This window comes from Rhea pennata, chromosome 11, assembly GCF_028389875.1.
Source record: "Rhea pennata isolate bPtePen1 chromosome 11, bPtePen1.pri, whole genome shotgun sequence".
Classification (NCBI taxonomy): Eukaryota; Metazoa; Chordata; class Aves; order Rheiformes; family Rheidae; genus Rhea; species Rhea pennata.
Genome location: NC_084673.1, coordinates 4,734,963 through 4,758,187, shown reverse-complemented (window position 1 = coordinate 4,758,187; position 23,225 = coordinate 4,734,963). Strand labels below are relative to the sequence as shown.

At 39.8% G+C, this 23,225-nt stretch overlaps 1 protein-coding gene across 2 annotated transcripts in view; it reads left to right on the top strand.

The window, feature by feature from the left end:
- Window positions 1-23,225, top strand: part of KLHL13 (kelch like family member 13) — an 83,369-nt gene that overhangs the window by 42,444 nt on the left and 17,700 nt on the right. For both annotated transcript variants that reach the window (XM_062584541.1, XM_062584542.1), the window contains 3 exons: window positions 19,467-19,608; window positions 22,749-22,881; window positions 23,015-23,211. In XM_062584541.1, the coding sequence (XP_062440525.1) occupies window positions 19,467-19,608; window positions 22,749-22,881; window positions 23,015-23,211 (472 nt within the window). The remainder of the gene's footprint in view (window positions 1-19,466; window positions 19,609-22,748; window positions 22,882-23,014; window positions 23,212-23,225) is intronic.

The window sequence follows — 23,225 nt, the reverse complement described above, 5'->3', positions numbered from 1 at the left end:
AATCTAATTGAAAGACTTTTTTTTTTAAAGGTAGATCTCCTCGGCTTCTGGAAAAGTTGTAGTTTCGGGAAGAGCGTTGCCAGATGCACGTTGCTGCTTTCCGTGTTTTAATCCTTGGGAAATGTTACAGCGTTGCTGTAAGGAGATCTTTTCAGGCAGGGATTTGCTTTACCTTCGTATGAGTTTTGCTATTAATATTTTCAGGATGAATGGTCGAAGAAATTGTAGTAATTAGCTGGCTGGCGTACAGGGCCGTGCAGGAGACTCCATCTTTTAATTGTTCTCTTCCAGCGATCAGGGTAGACGCGGTTAAATGGATTGAAAAGCCGGCGGTAAAGGCATGAGAAGCGTCGGTGTGGAGAGGAACAGAGCACTGAATAAGGAAGCCAATTAAACACACCGTAAATTTTTTAGGAGGCCTGCAGAGAAGAGTTGCACATCCTTGCTGGCTTTCTTTCAGTTTCTAAGCCTGTGCCTTGAGAATCATCTTTAAGACGCTGCTTTTCAAATGACTCTTGCATTTGGACTCCATGTCTTCAGCAATGTTTTATCAGTTTTTTGGGGGGGCTTCTGTTTCATTTTCTTCTACATTAAAATAAGTAGTAGTATATATCAGTTCAGCACGTTGGTACTTGCAAGTTGCACAAAAAAACAGGAAAATTTCTTCCATGTTTAACTGAGCTTCTGCCTTCAGTTTGGAGCAAGTATTTTATTAGAGCTAATATCATGCAACAAGTCTTTCAAAATGGAAAGATGGCTTAAGATCCACCAATTTTTAGAATGCAGATGTTGAGAGGAATTCTACCTAGTGCTTTCAGCACCACAGAGACTTAGTAAATGAATAAAAGTAGGGAGTTAAAACACTTGTTAAGAGCAGCAAATTTCATAGCCATTGTGATCAGTTGACTGAGCAAACATTTTTGCCTTTTAGATGTTTAGAGATTGAAAATCCAGTGGCATGTCTAGAAGATAACTTACTGTGCTTAATTTTCTATAAGATTCGCGTGGTGTTCCAAGGCTAAGGATAGTATTTTCCTACTAGCATCTTCTTGCGTTGCCACTGTGTTCAAATGCATCTTTCTCCCTGTGACTTGCTCTTTGAAAAATCCTTGAAGGGAAGTTTTACGGGAAATTTAGAGATGATTCAAAAGTTATTTGTTGGAAATACAGGTGACAGAGCACAATATGCTGAAGTTTGTGAGAGAAGAATTCAAGTTTTATAGCACAGTATTTTTTATTTTTATTTATTTCTTTTACAAAAGGCAGCAAAAGCATGCAGGTTGGCAAGCAGTATGTGCAAAGACGTGGTAGGAGCCTGAAGCATTAAATTGCACAAGGGGGGGGGGAAGAGGATGCTGCAAGAAAAAAAAAAAGCATCACAAGGGAAACGGTTCTAACTGCATTTCTTCTGTGAAAAGCAAGGCAAGTTGCAGAAGGAGGGGTTGCGGTGGCCTGCGAGCAGCCCGCTCGCCTGGGTGGCAGCCTGCTCGGCGCAGCTTTGGCGGCGCGAGCGTGGGAGCAAGCACCGCGAAATGCAGCGCTTCCCCTTTCCCGTCTCCGGTATTCGGCGCAGGAGCCGTGGCGGCGAGGCAGGTAGCGAGTAAAACACGATTGTAAGCGAGCTATCAGGGTTAGATGCTTGTAATCCTGAAAATGAGCTTGTATGAGGAAGATACAAAAGATAACCACCTTCAGCAGTGCAGTGGCCCCAGCAGATTATTTCCTGTAATCTGCGCGGTTACTGTGGGTCTTCAAACTCCTGAGTGCTGGAGAAAAGCAGGTTTCCAGTTTGGCGCTGGAAACGCGCGTGTTTGTAGCACTTGCCTGGAAAAGCCGTTTCCTGTGCACGCAGGGCTCTGCCCGTGTCTGCACTGCTGCTGTTGGCCTTTGCCGGCGGTTACGCTGGGCACTAAGGGCAAAGCGCTGAAATGCCGGGTAAGAAACTCCAGTGTACTGGGCAGGCGTAATACCGGCCCGGAGATCACGTGGGTCCTTTCCCCCCTGTTATTAAATGTGTCACTAAACAGTTGTCTTAAAGTCTTCATTAAAAGAACACAATAATATACTGAGATTTTTCTTTGTTCTTTCAAGAGGACTTTATGTAAAGCATATAATATTTTTGGCAATCTTTTCTTTGGGAATGTGCAACCACTTCGTGACTGTCAAGAAGAAGCAGTTGTACTTGGTTTCTTACCTAGGTGCAGATAGGTGATTCATTCCTCACATGGTTCCTTCTTTTGCAAGTCAAAATCATACGGTTATTTTTAGAGTACCTGGCAGTGCTGCTTCCCCCAGCTCCACAGTTTTGATTGACTGCCCGCTCCGGTAGCGTGCTCAGCATCAGGACAAGACCGAGTTGGGTAGTGCTTGGAATTCGTACGCTTTAAAAATGTTAAGCTTGCTGTTGTAAAGCTCTTGCCATTAAGCTCTGGCATAATAAGCATGCTGTTGTGCTACTTTTTAATTGCACTGTAAAGGTTTTGATTAGCTTGGTTGTAAATTAAGTGGAGAAAATAACCAAGGGCAGCAGCAGCGAGAGGAGAGTAGGTGTCCGAGCGCTGATGTTGCCCTTTTTGCTGAATGATCTCACTGGGGTCAGAGTGACAAGTAACTTCCACTTGCTGGGTGTACGTTGGTTGACTTAAATACCAAGTCACTGGCTGGGAGCGCCAGGATTGCTTAATTTTGTGCATTTTTCTTTTCTGTGTAGAAGACAGATCTAGAGGATATTGCAAGAGTTGCTTTCCGAAAAGTAGTGCGTCGATTGTCCTTGGCATCTTCCTTTGATAGTAGCGTTGCTGCAGTTAACGTCTCTAATCAGGTCCTTGGGCTTGGCAGAGCAGGCACAGACAGGCTCTTTAAAACACTTACTAGTTGGTTGCACTGGCCGGGCACCTCACGTGAGGGAGTAGCGGCACAAACTCATTACATTTTAACATGCTTGCTGAAAATGTAGGAACAAAATTGGGTACACTGATTCAAAAATTTGGGATTTTTTTTTCTTTGTGGTTTTAATACTTCCTATCTAGCTTCTCTTTCAACTTAACTTTTAGGCCTTCAATGCACATAAAGCATGAGCGTGTTGGTGTAATATATGAGACTGTGCACTGTAAATTTACCATATGTGCAGGCTGCAAGCTTTCCTGTTAGCCTATAAATGCATACACGCTTTTAGCAAAAGTAAGAATCTTTGTTTATGCTAAACGTGCGTGCTTGCTATTTGCAGGACTAGTGTTTCTTCGTGTTTATACCATGTGAAGGTTTTGTTGCCCTGCACAGCAAATATCTGTGTAATGTTCCTTGAGTAGTTGTTTCTATGAAATTTATTGCCAGTATTAATACAGTGAATACATAATGTAAACTCAGAGTGCTGGGAGAGGGCTTTTCAGCTGCTTGTCAGATAGGTGCATCTGGTTTTGAATTAGTCCTGAGGCAAAATCATCCTGGATTATTTTAGTTCATTACCTAGGGTTATGGTAACAGCTTTAAACCCCCCAAACTACTCTTGGGGAAGCACTTTCAGTAATCATCAGCTGCAGAAACAGCAATAGTTGCCTAGTGATTTCATCCCCAAAATAAACTTGATAATGTGGGTTTCACCTCTATTTGGATAAACCTATCAGAGTGCTAGTAAATGCTGTTAAAAATGCTTAAAAAATATTTATAGAAATTCTGCTCCTGGTTCTGTTCTTTACTGCTCAGCACCGTGTGACAGGGTGTTGGCTTTATTGCAGTAGGGTTAAACTATCCTGATGAAAAACTGTCATGAGACTATTTTGAAATCTGTAGAATAAATGCTGTAAATAGTGTTTTGTTCTACCGATGGAATATGTTAACAGTGCGCTTTTCAGTAAGGCAGTTTGTCAATATATCTGAAGCTCTACCTTTTTTTTTCTTTTTTTTTCTTTTTCTTTTCTTTTTTTTTTTTTTTCCTAGAAACCTAACTGCTAATGCATGATACCTTGTTAAATTCTCCGTTTCGGTTTTAATAGTGTGTCTTCGAAACTGCCCCCTGTGATCAGCCCCAGGAGGTCACGGAGCGGCGCGGAGTGGCAGCGTGGTCCCTGACGGACACCTGCGTGACCGGCTGCTTCAGGCAATTTGGGAGCTGCCGAGGGGAAGGGGGGGGGCTGCTCGGAATTAGATTGTTGATAGCGTCCCTGCGAGGACCGCTATTAACAGCGTGCTGCTCGCCGCTTCTCTGCTGCAGAAGCCAGAGTGATATTTGTGTTCCCATAGCATGTTGTAAAATGCATGAGATTTTGCTCATCCTCCCTGGAAATGAGAATAGGAAAATGAGAGCATCCTGAACGAGAAGCTGTTAGAAGAGCATGCAGAAACCTGCAGCGATTTACGCTTTATTTTATCTTCCTAGCTATGGATTAGAAGGACTGATTTTCTCTTTTTTCCCTTGCAATGGGCTTTTTCCATAATGGCATTCTTGTATTGTTTGGTCAGAGCTTGCACAGGAGGAAAACAGGCTGCTGAATTTAGTCACTGATCTCTATTAGCCGTGGCCTAAGGCTATGCTGAGATTTATATCCCATTTGTATTGTTGCAGCTCAAAAGAAGAATGTTCAGAGGATGACAAGTGTATTCTGAGTAGGTATGTTGCTTCATTTTCCTATGAAACCTTTTTTTTTTTTCCTGCTTCTATTGGTCAGAAATCAGGTTAATAGGAAGAGAATATAGTACAGTGCTGCAGTGTCCCTGCGAAGGTAGAACAATAGCATCAGAAAGAGTTCTTTAAAAATTAGCTGCTTTTACTAAATAAAGCTGCATTGTGCTGGTGTGCACAGTGCAGTCTTTTTTTTTTTTTTTCCCCCGAACGTGTACTGCAGTCAGCGCTTCCCTAACGAGGTGGCACTATTGTTGAGTGAGAACGATAGAATCATCCGACTGCTTTAGGGGACAGCAGGATTTAAAAGGCGATGCCTTGCAGCCCTGTTTTACAGATCGGAAGCATCAGTTTACGGGCATTGGCAGAATCGTTTCCTCGTTCTTAGCAGCAGCCACTGCTGGGTCGGTAGTGTGTGGAATGGAAGTCCGAGTTGGTAGTCTGTTATGGAAACGCTGTTTACTGTTATTGTAGTACCGTGGTGACAACATGCCATTGAAATGGAAAACGAGCTCTCCTGCTATCTGGAAATTCCCAGTTCCTGTGCTTAAAACATCCAGGTCATCGCCACTTTCTCCAGCATACATGTAAGTGAGAGAAATGAGGATAATAAGGTGGGATTTCTTTCGTGAGACTACCCTGTGGCAAAATACCCTGTTGTATATTGAATGACATTGGCACTCAGTATTTTACCTTGTTTTTCTATGTGGACCCTCAGACTTTATCCTGGATGTTTCATGCTGGATGTTGTGTCGAGTCTTTCCCTCTTTGTTGGAACGTAGAGAAATTGTGCAGATTAAGCCTTGCTCATATAAGTATCTTAAATGTTCATTTGCAAACTTCGTGTTGATGTGAATTTGTAGAGCTGATCTTGAACTGACAAGTTGAAGCTTTGAGGCAGGCTTTATTTGCAGTGTATATGCTACCTTTCCCTCCTCCTGCAACTGAGCATGGAATCACCTGCTGTATTGTAGTGCACTTTTGTTTCTCTGAGTTGTTGTATTTAAAAAAATAGAAAACAAACCCTTGTTTTGGTCCAGATCTATTCTTTAAAGTCCTAGCCTTAATACAGATAAGCCTTATTTTAAAAAGTTACAGTAAAAGCTTAGAACATAAATGTAAATCATTAATATCTGAAAAGATATATATATAGCTAATACAGGTTGTCCATATCAAGAAGCTTAATATAAATGAGTATTTTGGTGCATGTGAAATCAGTATGCCTTTGTTCGTCTTGCCAAATCTTGGTAAAGCTTATATTTACCTTTTGGTGCTGTGAGCTTTGTGTTAGCGTATACAGGTGGCTTTTTCTTTCCGAAATAGAAGCAGAAGTAGATTTCTCGGCTTGCATCTGCCTTTGTTTAAGGAAGCAGCTCTATCAAAACGAGGAAGAGTGACTTTAAAAAACACATGTAATATCGTAGATGACTTCTGGAAAATTATTATAAAGGCTACTGCTTTCCGATAGTATTCCAGCATAATAGCTATGATATTTGTGCTTTTAAGCTTATATTGCCTTTTTGTAGATAGGCTTTTGCTTCCTCTGCTGTAGGTACATGCCCTCAGAAATACGCATCGCACGTTTTCCCAGGTTCTGTGTGTATTTTTTAGTGCGTTTAGAGAATTGTGGGGTTAATCGGTAGGGCTGAAACAATGCAAGAGGCAGAGCAGAAGCGTCACTGCTGTTCCCAGTGAGAAAGGCTAGCGTTCAGGAGCTGACCTGGCTGCCTGCGCTCCCATTTTAGTCTTAATTTCCATGAAAGTTCTTCAGGTTTTTCTTTGGAAGCATCAAGCGTGCTTAAGGCTGTTAGAAAATTGGCTATTTCCAATAAATTGCTAATTGCTATGGGTTTATGAAAATACGACTAAATGCAGAAGAAATGTCGTGGAAAAGAGTTGTGGGGATCTGAAAGCTATTTTAGGGAAATACTGACTTGAGTGTTACCTGGTTTTGTTTTGTTTTTTAAACTATAGGATTTATAAAATGCAAGGAATAGATTAGTCTGATATATCTGCTGCTGAAACTGAGCATTTCTTTCATGTATTGCCTTTAAATAGCTAATCTCTCCTCTGTCTGCTCCAGCATTTATTATGGGGATCATATGGCTGATTATCTCAATGTGTTAAAAGTATGTGGGCATGTTTAGTAATCACGCATAACTATATGATGCTGTGCTTATCTGGAGCATGAGAACTTATGTGATCAGCAGTTTTAATAATCTTTTCATAATGATACAATGCATCCCAAGGCTTACAGAGGTGTATTTCTTCACTGATGCCTAAGTCCTGACATTAGCAGGACTTTTAAATGTAACATTAAAATTATTCATACCTCATATTACAAATAATGAGAAACGTTACAGGATGGCACCTATTTGCTTAGATGATACATATGAACGGATAAAAACAGCCTTGTGATTTAAGGAAAATAGGAGATGGATTTCTTTCCATTGCAAAGATTACACTAAATTTGCTAAATGTTTTACGTGATATGCAGAGGCTTTTAACATCAGTATTTGCAAGTTTACTTTTGTTAGTGTTGAGAAAAGACTTATGTTTCAAGCAAGGCTGAAGAGTGACATGTGAAATGGAACATCCAGTGATGTAAAATATATAACCATAAGACTCCTGCATTTACAGATCAATATATCTATACTTAATATTTTTGGATCTAGAATATATAAATGTATCACTGAACCCTTAATCCTTTCAACACTTGGCATCTAAATCTTATTACAAAATAAGTTTATAGTGCAATTTGAAATGTAAACTATATTGGTAGCATTAGGGTGGTTTTAGAGTAATCTTTTGTCTGTGTGAAGTGAAATTGCAAACTTTTCAAGTTTTTCTCGTAAAGTTGACCTTAACTTTAAATACTTCCTTCTACTTACTGTTTATAAGCAACTTCCGTAGGGGTTAAACTGATTGTCAGGTGCCCTTGATTTTATTAGTGGTTGTTTGGTTTGTGTGCCTGATACCTGAACTCTGCCATAGTTTCGCCGCACTGCAAAGCGCAGGCTTGCGGTCATGAGCCTGGTCGGCCTCTTGGATGAGGCAGGCGTCTACGTACAAACTACCGCCATAAAACGGGGAATTGACCTGTAAGCCTTGTAGCTGGATCAGTTTACCTGCAACTGCTGATTTAGAAGTTTGATTAGTTCCAAAGGTGCGGACGAAGGGACGACAAAGAGCTCGTTTAGGAGTCTTCTGCTGGATGAGTTTCGTGCCCAGGTAGCGTGTGAAGGAAAGCACCTGTTCAAGCTGAGCTGAAGAGCTTGTAGGGAAATGGATGGTTCTGTTAGGGGGCAGTCTGCTGTTTTTCACTGCTTCTGGTACTGCTTCCCTGGCAATGGAAAGGGGAAGCAGTGAATAGCTGCTTCTCCGTGGGTGCTGCTGGTCCCCACCAGTTACAGGTACAGTTACAGATCACAGATATTTTCAGAATATCCTTAATTGCAAGAAGTAACTTCCCATTAAGCGGAGGGTGAAACGTCCCTAGCAGGGAAGTGCAGACATCCCCTGACTTCTGGTGGAACCGGTCCGGAACATCTTGAGCTTCTCCACCAGTTGGGTGAGAGATCCGGGGGTGGTGTCTGGGGAAGAGCAGGCAGCGTTATAGTGGGAGTGCTGGCGTGCGAACAGACGTAGGTATAACACAGCCTGACTGTAGCCCTTGCACAGCTTGCAGATGTGTATGGACGTGCACGTCTTTATCAAGTTATTTTGCATTTTCTTTCATAGCACGTATGTTGTTGAAGTTTTGGATATAGATTCCTTGTGTAGAAATGAGTGCAACAGATATTAAGCAAGTGCATACTCTGCTAGTGAAATTATATATTCATATCTGCTGTTGTGTTGACTATTTGAGGCAGACCTAAGTCACTTAATATTAGTGTGGTCAGGTGAGCAGTTCAGCAAGTGAATCAGATGAGAGGATGGAGTGAGTAATAGCGCGCTGGAAACGTGGCGTTCCTTGGAGTTGTAGGTGTGCATCGATGAACTGTACAGAATTTCATTATCTAAACACAGTTTAAAGTGTGTGAGAATGTGTCCTAATTATTGAATGATCACAGACCATGTCATCTAATACATTATGAACAAAAAGCAGAATTCTCTTCTTCCCAGTAGCAGTATGTCCTTAATACTGTTTTCCAGAGTTGTTTATATCTTCCATTAACATGATTGAAGATCTAGCTGTATGTGGAAGCTCTGGAGATTAGAGTACTATCATGCACTCCAAAAAAAAGAATTCAATAATGCAAAAGTAGTGTTTTTGCACTAAATAGAAGGGAGGATAACGAACTTCTCTAGTTCTGATTTCACGTGAGAATGATTTAGCTGTTTTCTGAAAAGCTAAATATTAGGTGTTTTCGATTTGTAATGCAAAATAACTGGTTACAACCTTAGTGCCTTCCAGCTTTTTATGTTGAACAGCATTTTAACACTTTGAATGGAAACTATACTTTGAACAGATTTTCAGAAATAACTGACTAAAGTTAGGAGAAAGAAAGAATGTTGATAGAAATATTACTGTCAGAGTGTTCACAACAAAGTATGTTTATTCTAAGTTTTTAAATTTGTCTGATAGCCAGTGCTGTTCTCTAATGGAAGCCAGTTACTATATAGAAAAGTTGAAGAAATTCTTAATACTCAGGAGTCATCAGTGTTGGTTTTAGCTGCTTATGTAGGTTAAAGCTTCTGTGTCTTCTTGCAAATCTCTAGTTTGCTATACAAAATTGTATACTTAAAAGGGAAAAGATGTTTCTGCAGTAATGAATAATTCATCAGAGACCATTTGTATTGGGCAGTTTTCTTTCTTGAGACCACCCTACATGTCTCAACCATTTTTGTTGGCCATATTTAGAAAATAAACTGTTTTGCTGGGCTTTTGAGCATTTTGACAGACTGTTCCTTACTCACACCAAAGCAAAGACTCACCTGTCTTTGGCAAGATTTCTGTTCTAAGCAAGTGCTTCCTAGATATTTCAGATTTCAGCAAACTGGAAGTAAACATGCAGGTTTCCCAAAATATTTTTAAAAATAATCAGAAAATGCATGCGTGCACCTGATTTGGGGGAGGAGAGGGGGAATGCGAGGGAGTTATTTCCTGAAAACAGAAAGCAACTTTTAGTCCCAGCCTTTTTCTTTACAGACTTCTCATTTGTGCTCGTTAATCTTACTTTTGCTGCTGTTTTAAAATATGAGGTATTTCAGTAGAATATTTGAAGTTAGAGATGTGAAATTTTGTTGTAGTGTTAAATTGGTAAATACAGAAGAGAAACTGGTTGTCATGATGGTTCCCAGTTTCAGTGCCTTTGCTGGTGATGCTGTGGTTCTCAGTCACCTCCCGCTCTTTATGCAAAATGATGTTGCAATATCGACATTATGTTGTGACATGCTAGAGTGTCTTTATTGGACTATCTTGAATATGTTGCTCAGCCCATTTTGCTAGAACATCAGATCTGCCAGTTCATCACTTTTGCCATTATTTTCCTGTTATTGAGGGGAAAACATTGTTGCGCAGTGACTGCTGCCACTTTCTACTTGCCAGCCTTAACTGCGATGCAGTCGTTCCCCTTGAAGTTTGGGGGTAATCATGGATTTTTGTAGTAGGTAGTTGGTGGATATTGGGATTTGAAAATAAATCCCATGTTCTAAATGATAATAGTGGGAATAGCAGTGTAAATGTGTAGAAATGACATTAAAATGGAGATGCACATTCATATTATTGCTGTACTGTTTTGTCTAGAAATGACTTAGAAAATCCTTGCAACACCTAAGTTGCAAAAATGTGTTTTTCATGGCATTGACAAATGGCCCACACTTGTTTTCTGACGTGCTGAGATATAAACCCTTTATGAGCTGAGGGGAAAAATATTTTACAAATTGAAGTAATAAAAAAAGCAGGAGATTGTAATAAAGGAAGGATAAAACAAGCATGATAAATGATAAAGCAAAAGGAATGATGGAACAGACATTGGTAGCAGAGGGAGCACGGGTTAAATAACAAACTAATGTCAGAATATTTTTGTCTTTTTTTTTTTTTTTTGATAACTTTTAAGCTATCAAGACTGTTCTGGGTAGCATATGGACAGAAAACTGTTCGGGGGCAGAGGGGATTTGGAAAGGAGTTCCTAGGTCCGATACAGCAATACAAGGGAACATATGACCACATCTTGTCCATCTGCGGTGGCATGTGTGCATTCAAATACATTAATTTGCTTTCATTCTAAGGAATCATTCTGCCAGTTAAAAAATTTCTATGTACGTATATATATAAACTAAATTTAAAGATGTGTCAAATCTGCATTCACAAGGAGACTACGAATTTTTCTTTTTTTTAAAAAAAATGTTTTATACTGCCTGGGAGGTATTCAACTGCCTAGCTCCAATTATGACTTGTGTTTGAACATGTAAGACTAAATCTAAAGGGCAGAAGATTAGGCTGCACTGACTATGTACATCCTAAAAGTGGAGCTTCTGAGTAATGGTTGTATTTTACTTTTTGGAACTTCAGGGCAATGGAAGTGGTTCTGCTTCTGTGGAAAAGCTACAGAGCATGTGTGCTTGTGCTGCTTTTTCTGTCCTTAATGATAGAAATCATAGCCCAATGACAACTTTGGCAAAGTGTCATTAGAGAACTATTTCTCATTTCCAGTCATTAACCAATTTGAGTCTGCAAATTTGAGCTAGAAATGGCTAAATGGATGTAAACTCTTTGTCAAATAGATAAATGCGGATGTTATATTAAGGCTTGCAGAGAGACTAAATAACTGTTAGGAACAAAAGCTTTATAGCAGTGATGGAGCCAACTTCTGCTTTGTTTCAATGAAAAACAAATTTGATTTTACCAAGGGGCTGTAATTATGCAGCAAACAGTTTGAAGCAACTGATGGAGTTTGATTTGTTTTTAAGCAGGAATTTTTTCTGTGCGCGTGTCCTTGGAAATGACACCTGAACAGTCTGGCTGTGCTGGGTATGAGGGAATGTTGTTGATATTGCTCAGTCCTGTTCTGCAGGCTTTGTGGGACCTAATTTTGCATTGACTTTGGTGCCATCATAACCTTAAAAGGGGTGAAGGGACATGGAGAATATCCTTATTGCTCTCTGCTGGCATTTGGAAGAGTCATCACTTATTTAGTCGCCCAAGTCCTTCTACTAGCCTTTCTCGTTCGTGTGTACATCATGGGCTTGCGTGCTTGGGTAGAGACTTTACACCAAGATTTTGGGTGGCAGTGCAAACAGACTTCACTATAGTCTGGAGGAAAAACATAAATTCAGAACAGATGATTTTTTGCACTGGTCTCCCAAACTCAGTTTCTAGAATAACTTGCCTTGAGCCTGATTAATTCTGTGTCCAAGTCACTGAAGCCCATGTCTGAGCTTGTCCTCGTTCCCTGGAGGCTTCAGCACCTTCAGCGATTGTGGTTACAGGGCTTCTCCTTGAATTCTGATTTAGAGGGACTCAGTATTGGGTTACCAAAAAAAAGCTTAAATATTCTGCCATTATATTCTGATACGTAAACAAATTCAGGTGTAAAAAGTGTGATACTCAAATACAGGCTCTTAAATTTGCACCGCAGTAGCTAATGACAGCGTTAATCCATTGGAGGTAATGATTTATTAACTGTGGGTTGTGGCGACCCTTTTCAAGTAAACAGCACAAAAATGCGGTTTACTTGCTCTTCTGCATGAGAGGAAAAAAGGGGTAAGAAATGCGTATCAGTAATGTGACAAATGCAAAGTATTTCCAGGTAAATGTCACATCTCTGTAGTTCGTCTATTAAAAAGCATCCTTTAAACGGCAGTGAAACAGTGACATGGAGCAGATTGTGTGTGACTAGTGCTCATCAGAGAAGCCTTATGAGTAGGAATTGGAGTGTTTTAAGTACGGCAGGTCATTGAGTAGTGCTTTCCATGCTGCTGTTCTGTCCGTCCTGATTTCAGATGTGCAGCAGCAGCAGCAGCAGCAAAGGGTGCGGGGTATGAACGCGAATGCGCTGTGCTGGCACCCATATGGCCCCGAGTCAGCAGCAGGAGCTCCGGGAGCCTCCTTGCTAAGCGTTTGGGTTGATCTGTTAGTTTTTGTTCCGGCAGCTTGATCTCTTTACCTTTTGTCTCTGTTTTCTTTTCTAGCTGAAGCCTTGCATATATTTGAAAAATGTGAACTTAAAATTCCTGTGCAAACTTCTACTGTATTTTTATAATAAGTAATTGTGAGCAAATGATAGAAGTGGTTACTTTTACTGATACCACAGAAGAATGAAGTTGCAGAAACTCCTATTGAAAAGTAGTAATAAAAAGATCAGAAGTTGTTATGGGGGAGGACAAGAGTAAGAGTAACTCTAGTGGGATAAAGAATTTCCTGAAAAATTGTGGGTAGAAGATGCAGAATGGAAGAAATGTGAAATGCTGTGATTATGCAACTTGTTCATCTGCAGTATAATAATATTTGTCTGTCTTAATAGCAGCATGATGAGATATTCCTTTATACAGCACTGCCATATCAATTAAACTTATTGAGCTCTTAGGTGGTCACGTAATTTATTGGGGAATTCCTAGATTCATTACTCAGAAAGCTGGAACATCTGTTCACAATGGGAAGACAGTAAGATAGTTAATACCTAAATTATTTTTTGGCAGACTATGCATACTAAGAATATATTTTGGCAGACTAAGCATGCAAAATAAAGAATTAATAGATATTCTAATAATAGCTGAAGCTTCCATTGTATTTCAATTGGCCTTTTCATTAATGGTTTCATCAGCAAAACATACACACAGCGGCACGCACTATAGCCCTGTAGTATACCAGATTTTTTTGATAGATCATGAAATAATGAAGATTTATCCTGTGATAAGAACATTATAATATGAAATTGAAATCCAGTTCTTTGTTTGCTGATGAATACTAGAGCACTGGCATGTGCCCAGAATAGTTTCTGAAGATGCAGTTTACCGGTGACCAGAACACTTGCAGTCATGGGTTACTGGATAGTAATTTGACACAGAAAATAAGTTTATAATCCTTTCAGAAGCAAGCCATTGAGCTTCACCAAAATAAGAATGCTCTGTCTGGGCAGTATTGCTTTTGGTAGGCTTTTACTGAGTTATGTAGAAGTCGTGGTTTTAAAATAAACCAGGGAACGTGTGCTCTGGAATATCAGTAGATGTAGACTGATGCTGTCTTTGCCTTCCAGGATGGTGCACTGCACTCTGACCATTGCACACAGATCACTGATTTGCTGATACAAATGAGCAAGTTCACAGTGATGACTTCCACAGTTGCCTTGTTTACATCGCATCAGAGTGAGCTTAATTTCTTACTAAGGAAACATCAGAGAATAACTGTTTTAGCTCATTCCCATCCCTGAGCGCTGGGCAGAATGGCAGGTCTGCACCTGAATATTGCAGTCAAAAGTAGAAGAGTGTTCACAGATCTGTGCTGATCGCAAGTCACTGGCTTTGATCTATTTTAACAGGTTAGTATTGGCCAAATGCTTTAGAAAGCAGTTTGGCTATTGCCTCGGTGAATCAGGTTGTAGTTCAAGCCAGTTCGGAAATATTTGTCCGTGTTGACTGGAAACTTCTGTTGCTTAAGCTCAACCTCAAAGATGATACAAAATTCCGGTTGTAGCTGAGATGAAGGGAACCCTCTGGCAGCCGAGCTGCAGGTGCAGACCGAGTAAGGTTCAAATTCTTGCTCCGACTACAGACTCTCATATCCTGTCCTGGCCGTCGGGTTGCTGCCTGGGCCGAGCCTGGTATTTCTGCTCTCCTTCTGAGATCGGTCCTTGCAGCCTACGTAAATCACTGCAGATACTCCAGAGAGATTGTATACGGAATTGGGAGCGGTGATGGAGAGCAGACCTCCGAATGCTTTTGTCTGGGTATTGTCGAATTTCTTTAGTGTGTTCCAGAAATGCTCAGCTCCCGAATGCTTGTGTGATTACTCGTGCGCCTGTAGGCGCTAGCAATTAAACTCAAGCTCGTTCTGAAGACCCGTTGCGCTGATTTTCACCTTCCAGTCATCTTTTCATTAGCAGAAGCTTCTTGTTCTTGTAGTTTTCTCTCCACGTTTTGTCCTGTGTTGTGATTAGATTTAGAGAATTATGTACCTGACTGACTAGCATTTTAAAAGCCACTGAACTTTATCTCTCTCAAAAAAATGAGGTCAATGTAGAATGATATTACTGAATTGTTCTTATTTAAACCTCATCTTCTCCACAACAGTGGTACTTAGCCATGACACTGCAGTGTGGTTTTCTTCAACCCCAACTCTAAATAAATAAAATAAAATAAAGCACATGACTCCACCCTCCACTATTTTAATAATTTTTGTAGTTCAATGTTTGGCTTACAGTCATCTTTCTAGTTCTAAAATTCTAGCTCTAAAGATAATTGCACAAACTGTCTATAAGAGGCTGTTCAGGTAACTTCTAGTGGATAAGATTAAAAAGGATGTATGTAAAGAGAAGATAAATGAAGAGAATCTAGTTGTACCTACAATTATTATGGAAAACTGCAGGTCAAGTGTATATGTTGAAAGCGGTATTAATATCCATATTTATAGCAACTTTGTGTGATTTATCACTGCATGCTACTGTAGTTGTCTCCACCAACTTTTTTTCACCCTGATTAAAAATGCTACCGCTGCACTTCTTGTTTAATGACTTCTATTGATCAGAACAATAGAATTAATTAGAAAATGAATTAGCTTTCTTCTTGGGTAGTATGCTTAATCGTGATATACTGTACTTACAATAGAGTACAAATCAATATATTTACATTCATTATTATCTAATTAGTTATAGTGCTTGGCAGACCTATGTTAATGAATATAAATAATGCAGTTGCTCGCAGTGCCTGAACGAGGCAGATGTACTCGCTGGGTGCGCGGGGAATTCGCCTGGGTGTAAGCTCGCCCGAGCCTTTCGGCTGGACGTAAGTGGCAGAGCCGTTTCTGAATATTCGCTTTGCAGCCCCCAAAATGGAAGTTGTGCTTTACACAATTTGATATCTCTTTAGAGGGCAGCTTTTAAATGCATCTTGTCATGTGCTATATAGCACTTGTTTTCATTTCTGCCGCTATCAGTGCCACATGTAAGTGCTGTTGCATTTCCGTTGCCTTGCAAAGATGAGTAGCTTCTGCTGCGATGTGGAGATAAATGCTGGAACTGGTACAATGCCGGTGGCAAACTGGGAGTATCTGGGCGCGTTGGGAGTGCTCTTTCCTCCTGTCTGTCCGTCGCAGCGCTGGGGGTCAGCAGATCGGTGCACAGTTTCCAGGTCTTGCTGCTGACTCGCATTGTAACTTTTGCCAAAATAAATTCCTAAATGTCGCATTCCACGCACTGGCAGCGGGTGCTGCTCCTTCCGAAACCATTAAACCAGGTGTGGGTGAAAAATGCAGCGTATATCCAAAGAAAAATGTCAATGGGAGAGGATTTAAAAAAAAAATTGCATGTGAGTTTTATTTAAACTTCCAATAACCTTCCGGAAAATAAAACAACGTCATGATTTCAGAGACAAAAATCCCCAAATGTTGAATGAGATGCAGTTGAAGTATAACAGTTGATGTGATTAGTACAGTGCATCTTTACAGTAACTTTTGTCTCTAATATGGACTAGGTCTCTCTGTTGGCAGGAGGCTGTTAGAAGCATTTGTGTATTACAAGCATTAAAGGCCTCAATGGTTGTTTAAATACAAGGCAAAGGCTAGTATTATAACAACAACATTGGTTGTCTTTAAAATTATTCTCACAGAGTCAAATGCAGCCAAGTTAGCATTTGAGATTAGAACTGCAATGTTCGTATTTCTGCTGGATTTTTATAGCATTCAGGTGTGCATTTTTAATGTCTAATTAGCATGAACAAGCTGTATTATATTCCTGTACATATCTAACAGCAATTGTAGAGGAGAAGCGATGAAAGTGTCTTCTGCAGAGCAGCGTCAAGGCAATCTCGTAGAGAGGCTTGTGAGCAGCTCAGCTTGTGTGCATGAGAGAGATTTTAGGCAACTGCCTGTTATGTATTGCAAATCAGGTAGAGGAGATAATTGCTTGTAGCTACATCTAAGCTCTGTTAAATGCATGGTTTTGTAAGTATCACAAGGGTTTTAAAATATATTGTATTCTCTCTATTGTGTATGCTGTAGTAACGAGGTATCACATGGTAGAGGCCCCTTTAGGACAAAGCTTGGAAAGTTTTAGGCAATTTCTGTTCAGAGATGCGTATAAAATACGCTGTGTGCTCTGTATTGGCAAACACTAGCAGAGATGGTGCCAAATCCACTACCAGGGAAGAGCCAAGTAGTTCACTGCATTTTGCCAGGATGTGCAAGTTGCAAAGCGCATGCTCTTTCCAGCATTTACTGGTCTGCTGCTGGTAGGATGTTAGATGAAAGGCGATAAACATCTGAGTGGAACGTATTTTGGGTAGGTTGCTTCTCCTCGTTTTTCCAGTATTTCAGCATACTTCGTGGTAGCAGCATGGTGTTCGACCGGGTCTGGGTGGAGAAGTGCTTTTGATGGTAGTGGCTGCTGGGTTGTTGGACCTCCTAGAAGGGAACTGTGTAACGGTGAATAAAATACTGCCGCTTCCAAGCGAGGTGTCCGGAAAAGTGGTCTTGTTGCTGCTCCTGTTATTGGAATAAATGCATCACGATCAAGGTCTTTGCCTTCGTTAGCAAAGCATGCTAGAAAGTATGCTAGCTGTTGAGAAGTGGAAATAGCATGTGGCAACCACGGTAAAAAGCCCATTCCAAACTGGCAAGAAATTTGTTAGCTTTTTATTTTTATTTTTTTCCTCTAGTGATTGAAGAGTGCATCGTCTGTTTTCTTCTGAGTTTAAAGAGTCTTGTAAAAGCCCCTTCACGTAACGGCTATCTGATCTGACGTGTTTGGAAGATCTTTCAAGAGCACAAGCAGTCAAATTAATGCTAGTCGAATCTGCAGCTCTTTCCCGCCCACGCTCAGAAGTCTCCCGACGTTATGTTGTGTTTCTTCTTAGAAAGACATGTAAACAAATTTAAAGACTGAATGTCCTTTGAAATCACAGTAGGTTTTTCTTGATGTGATTATGTTCGAACTAACAAAGAGCTAGAGCAAAATGAACAAAAAATCTTCTGGGTCGCGAGCTAGCAACTGCTCTGCTGCTGCGTTACATTGAATGATGCATTTATTGTATGCCAAGGATAGCTTGGAGAACGCTTTTCTGAGTATGATATACTATGCAAAAACTTTATTTAAATCACACTCTGGATTTGTTTTATAAATTGGAAATCGCTCTGTTGTTAAAATGACTGACCTATTGCATCCTACAGTACATCCACATTTAATGTAATTTTTTGGCTGTATGAATATTGGGTTACTACATTACAAGTCAGAGCTATTTAGCTGTACCCTTGTTCCTACAATCTGTTATGTCTGTGTGCATAAAATCTCGTTGTTTCAAACCCATGTAAGCTGTTGAATGGTGAATTTGTTTTGAGTATGTTTTCGTAGCTAACCTTAAATGACCATGGATTTGAACAAGGCACATCAGTGCTATCAGAAAAATTCATAAGTTTCAGAAACTGCTGTAAGTAGTCAACATACCACCTCCCCCGCCCCCCCCCCCCCAAAAAAAAAAAGAGAGAGAGAGAGAAAGGGAAGGGGGAATTTTTTTCACCTGCAAATTTCCATTTTGTCCTTACATAGTGATTCCATCAAATCTTGGGAGGAAGGAGAGGGAAACAAAATTTGAGCACATTCTTGTTGCTTATTTAAAGTAATTTCTGAAACTAGTTTGGAGGCCAATGTTTTACTTGCATGCAAGAATTTGGAGAGCTATTTCCATTTGAGATTTGCGGCACTTGTGTCAAATTGCCATGAATCTTTTTGGAAATGTGGAGTCTTTACTAATAATGAAAATGCACTCATCTGTGAGTTAACAACATATGTTTGCTAATTAATATTGTATATATGCACATCTATAGAGAGCATGCATTATGTTGGTGTGCATGCCAATAGGTAGTATAATAAATCATGGAAATTATGGGAACTAGTTATTAATATTTCTAGAGAGTAGGTTTGTTTATATTTTGCAATAATTACAGGTTAGGGTAGGTAGAATTTTATGCATATCTTTATGTAAATCTACATTACATCTCAAAATTAAAGTGGTAGGTCACTAACAGTGTGGTAGTTTTTTAAGAGCTACCTAAAAATAGCTCTTCCTATCTAGATTGGACAGTAATTATTTGGAATCAAAACCACATGAACTGACTCTTCACACTAATATTAAGTGAAAATTATATGAAGTGTTGCCTGCAATAGTCAAGTACTGAATTTCATATACTAGAAGAGTTCTTCTAGTTATGTGTTTCTAAGTAGTTTAAACTTACTCTGTAAGACTCCACTAGATATATTTTCTATTGTTATTTTCGTACTTGAGCAACCTGATAAAGCCCATAAAAATAAAATTGCTAAACTTTAAAATTACCTTTAATGTTTTAATCTTCTAGCTTTCCATGGCCATCTGGTGTGGTGAGATACTTGATTTTGAATGCTGAATACCTGAAAACATCCCAAATACTCAAAGTACAAATAGAAATGAAGTGTCCAAGTTTCTTAATCTTGGGAGGAAAAAAAAAAAAAGCTAAAAATTAAAATTCGAAGTTAACCTGCTTAGATACTCTAACACTTCCCTTTCTTAGGTTAGATGATGGGCACCAATAAGGATCGGTTGTGTTGCCTGTAGCCTCTATGGTGTTGCCTTTTACCCAAGGAGACTGTGGTTTTAATACACGAAGGCAGTGATTGACAATGAATTTGCTCTTGACGCTTCTGTGTTCTAATCTTCTTAGATCTCTGGTGGAAGAGGAGGATCCTCATATGAAAGTGTCTCTGGGGAGCAGCGATATGGGCGTCTCTGCCCATCTACAGTCTTCGAAGACAGGGACTACGAGGTTTTTCACCAGCAATACTCACAGTTCTGTGGTATTACAGGTAATTGCATACTCTTGTGTCGGTAACGACCGGTACGGAGAATTTGGAAGGCTCTGTAAGAAAAACCTCTGCTCTGCAAACTTTTCAGACGTTTCCTTGTCACAGCACCTGCTTCTGACTGCTGCGCGGCAGCACAGGAGCCTGTTTTGTCTGAAGATAGAAAGATGCTTTTCTTTTCCTGAATTGTATCAATATGTGTTTACTTTATCTTTCTTTTTTTAAGTCATTGTAGTATATTCTATGGAATTACCTGTGAAATGGCCTGTAGTCTGGCAATTAGCCAGGGAAACAGGATAGCTATTTTTAGCTATTAAATTAATGACTTTCACTTTCTTGCAGTTATTGTATATTAAAATTACTGTTACATTGCAGATAGCAGATGACTAATTAGTCAGTCACATATGAGTATCCCTCTTTCTCAAAATACTGTCTCCGCTGTCAATAAACCTAAGTTTTGCCCGTGTGCATTTCTTCTTTAATCTTCAAAAGTTATATATTTAAAACAAAACAAAAAAACCAAACAACAATAGAACTTCTGACCATGTAGCAAAGGTGCTATAGAGCCTACAAAAGAGGAAAAAAAAGGAAATGAAAGGTGGTTGGTTGTGCTCTAAAATATGACAAAGACGTATCCATATATTCAAAACTCTTATCAGCTAATTCCATGAAACTTTATTTTTCCTAGCATTCTTATGTGTTCTATAGATTAGCAGTTCTGCTGTCTGTACTTATACTTAAAAATAAATAAATAAATGGTAAGGTCATCTTACTGTGAATATGTAATTGCATAAAGCATTTGGCATGCTTACAGTTCAACTTACTAATGAGATTTTTTTTTAAGGTTGGGTACTTCTGTAAAGCCTGAGGTATTCTGAAGTCTGTTAGATGAGTTACTAGGTCTATGATGTTCTCTTTCTTTCTATGAAGATTGAGTATAACATCTGTTTTACATCCATGCTTGGTGACTATCCTAACTACCAAAAATAAGCTTGGAGAAATCAAGATGGTTATAGCTCTGACTTTTTAGAAGTCCAGCGGTTCCATATAGCTACTTCTCTTGGAAACAGCCATGAGCCTTCCTGCATCAGGGGCGTTACACATTTGTGTTGTGCAGGAAGCCTGTGCAGAGCACTGAAACTGCTCACTTCCGCCTGCGATACCTTTCTGATCGGAAGGTTGCATTGGCGCGGTGTCTTAAAACCAGCATCCTGGTTCCCTGTTGTACTGTTCGGCCGCAAGCAAACTATGGAATTATGCGGGGCTGCTGTATGGTAGTGCTTTTTTCTAACAGGTAACAACATTATCCTCTCAAACTTTAAGAATCTAAATATAAAAACATTTTATCTTCTCATTTCTGCTGGAGACCTTACACATCATGCAGAACCAGGCTTAAAACTTGGACAGTTTTTGCTACTTTCCTGTGCAGACTTCTTCTGGAGGGCAAGCTTAGGCGTGCATTGAGTACGGTGTAATTCCCTGGAGAATTGCTATCTGTGCAGGAAGAGAAGTGGGGAGAACAAAACCATAAAACACCAGATGCAGGATTGTGCTGTGCTCAATTTGCAGGTTATCAGAATGAGATTCTATCCTCAGTTTTCTAGCAGCAAAGATATTTGCTTTTATTGTAAGGACATAACAGCAAATAAGGCTATTGGGAAGCCCAGCCCAAGTGCTGAGATGTTATTTCTCCCTCATCCTAGTGTTTTCTTCACAATTTGAGCCAAAGGAACTGGAAGTTTGTGTTTGTAAAAACTACAGGGTTGTTCAAGTCCTTGAAATAAGTCACTTTTTTAAGAGCTGAGGATAAGGGATTTGCTTCTCCAAATGCCTCAGTTTGTGAATTGCAAAATATCTGATTCTGTTGTGCATCAGAAATGAGCTGTTCTGGATGAGGTTGAAGGGAAGTCTCCATGTTTCTTTGCAGTCGAAGACTGCTGCTCGTAGTGGAGTCCTGCTTCCCCTGTTTATTGCCGTTGTCTTGCAAGACTGATACCATAATTACAGTCCGTTTCCTTATGGCCTGTAGAGAGAGTCCTGGCTTCAGTGCAACACTGTCATGAGTTATGCTGCTGATTTGACATTGGTGTGAAAGCTTGACAATAAATATCACAAAAGATGCACTAGAACATAATCCTCTATTGGCTTCTGGTATTTATTAGAGCTCATAATTCACCTCTTCATTTGTACTCTGTTCTTTACTGTTGGACAAATTTGGATGGCCTTTCCTACTTACCTTTGTAGTTTTTAAAATACAGCCTTTCTTTAAGGTACTTTAAATTTTTAAATCCTAGGAGCTGATGCCAAGACTTCCTCAACTGTTAAATCTATATAAAGGCGATATTTGCATGTTTGTTAGTACTGGGAAAAAAATGAGGTGATATGCCAGTCTGAAGGAAATTGCTTTATATTTGAGCTTCTGTTCTGCAGTGCATGAAGAAGGCTGGTATTGCACTCATCTGCCACTATCCCCAACCAGGTGAACATCTGGAGGAAGATCTTTCTTTAGCATAGCATTGCAGATGACTTTCTTTTATTGCGGTTAGCACTGTATTTCAATAAAGTAAGTACTTCAGAGAAGGAAGCGGAGCAGATACACTGTTGTAAAAACATATTTTGGAGCTTGTCTTGTTAACTTTGGTAGCAAATAGTATGATCATATAACCAGGTGAGCACTTCCCTTGCAAGCCTCAGCATTTTGCAGCCTCTTAGGTTGCAGAGCACTTGAATGGTATGAAAGAGAAATATATCTAGAATGAATGTGTGTCCAGAATGGGTCGGTCACAAAGCAATGATGTGTGTTCCTACCTAAAATGACTTATGGAGTATAAGCTGTTGAAACAAACTCTTTCTTGAAAAGAAGGTATGTGATGAGTGAGGCTGCTTATTTAGGCACAATATGCTTTGCATTCTTCAGTCATTTATGGAAAACAAATGGTAATTATTCAGTGGAAAACTTAAGTGGAATAATTATTATTAGATATTATGGTATGTAAGCTGACAGCTTATTCCTGTGTGACTTTTTGGAACTATAGTGTGCATGTGAGTAAGTCAATAAATTTCACTTTTCGCTTAAGGGAAACAAGAGACTTCTGCTCGCCCCTCAAATCGAACAGATGCTTCACCTTGTGCTCTTCTTGCAGGGTTTTGACCAGCTGCGAGTGGAAGGTTTGCTGTGTGATGTGACACTAGTTCCTGGCGATGGTGATGAAGTGTTTCCAGTTCACAGAGCAATGATGGCTTCTGCAAGTGATTACTTCAAGGCCATGTTCACAGGTGGTGTTTCTGTTAATGTGTATGGCTATCTCTAAATCACCATCACTTGGACACTCGCGCACATGCTCAGTGTTGAGTGTGAATCAGTCCTAATCAAAATGATCATATAAATTTACCCCCATGTCTTTCCCAGGAGGAATGAAGGAGCAGGATTTAATGTGCATTAAGCTTCATGGTGTGAACAAAATAGGCTTAAAGAAGATCATTGATTTCATTTATACTGCAAAACTTTCCCTTAACATGGACAACCTTCAGGACACTCTGGAAGCTGCCAGCTTTTTGCAGATTTTACCTGTTTTGGACTTCTGTAAAGTGTTTCTTATTTCTGGGGTAAGCTGTTTTGA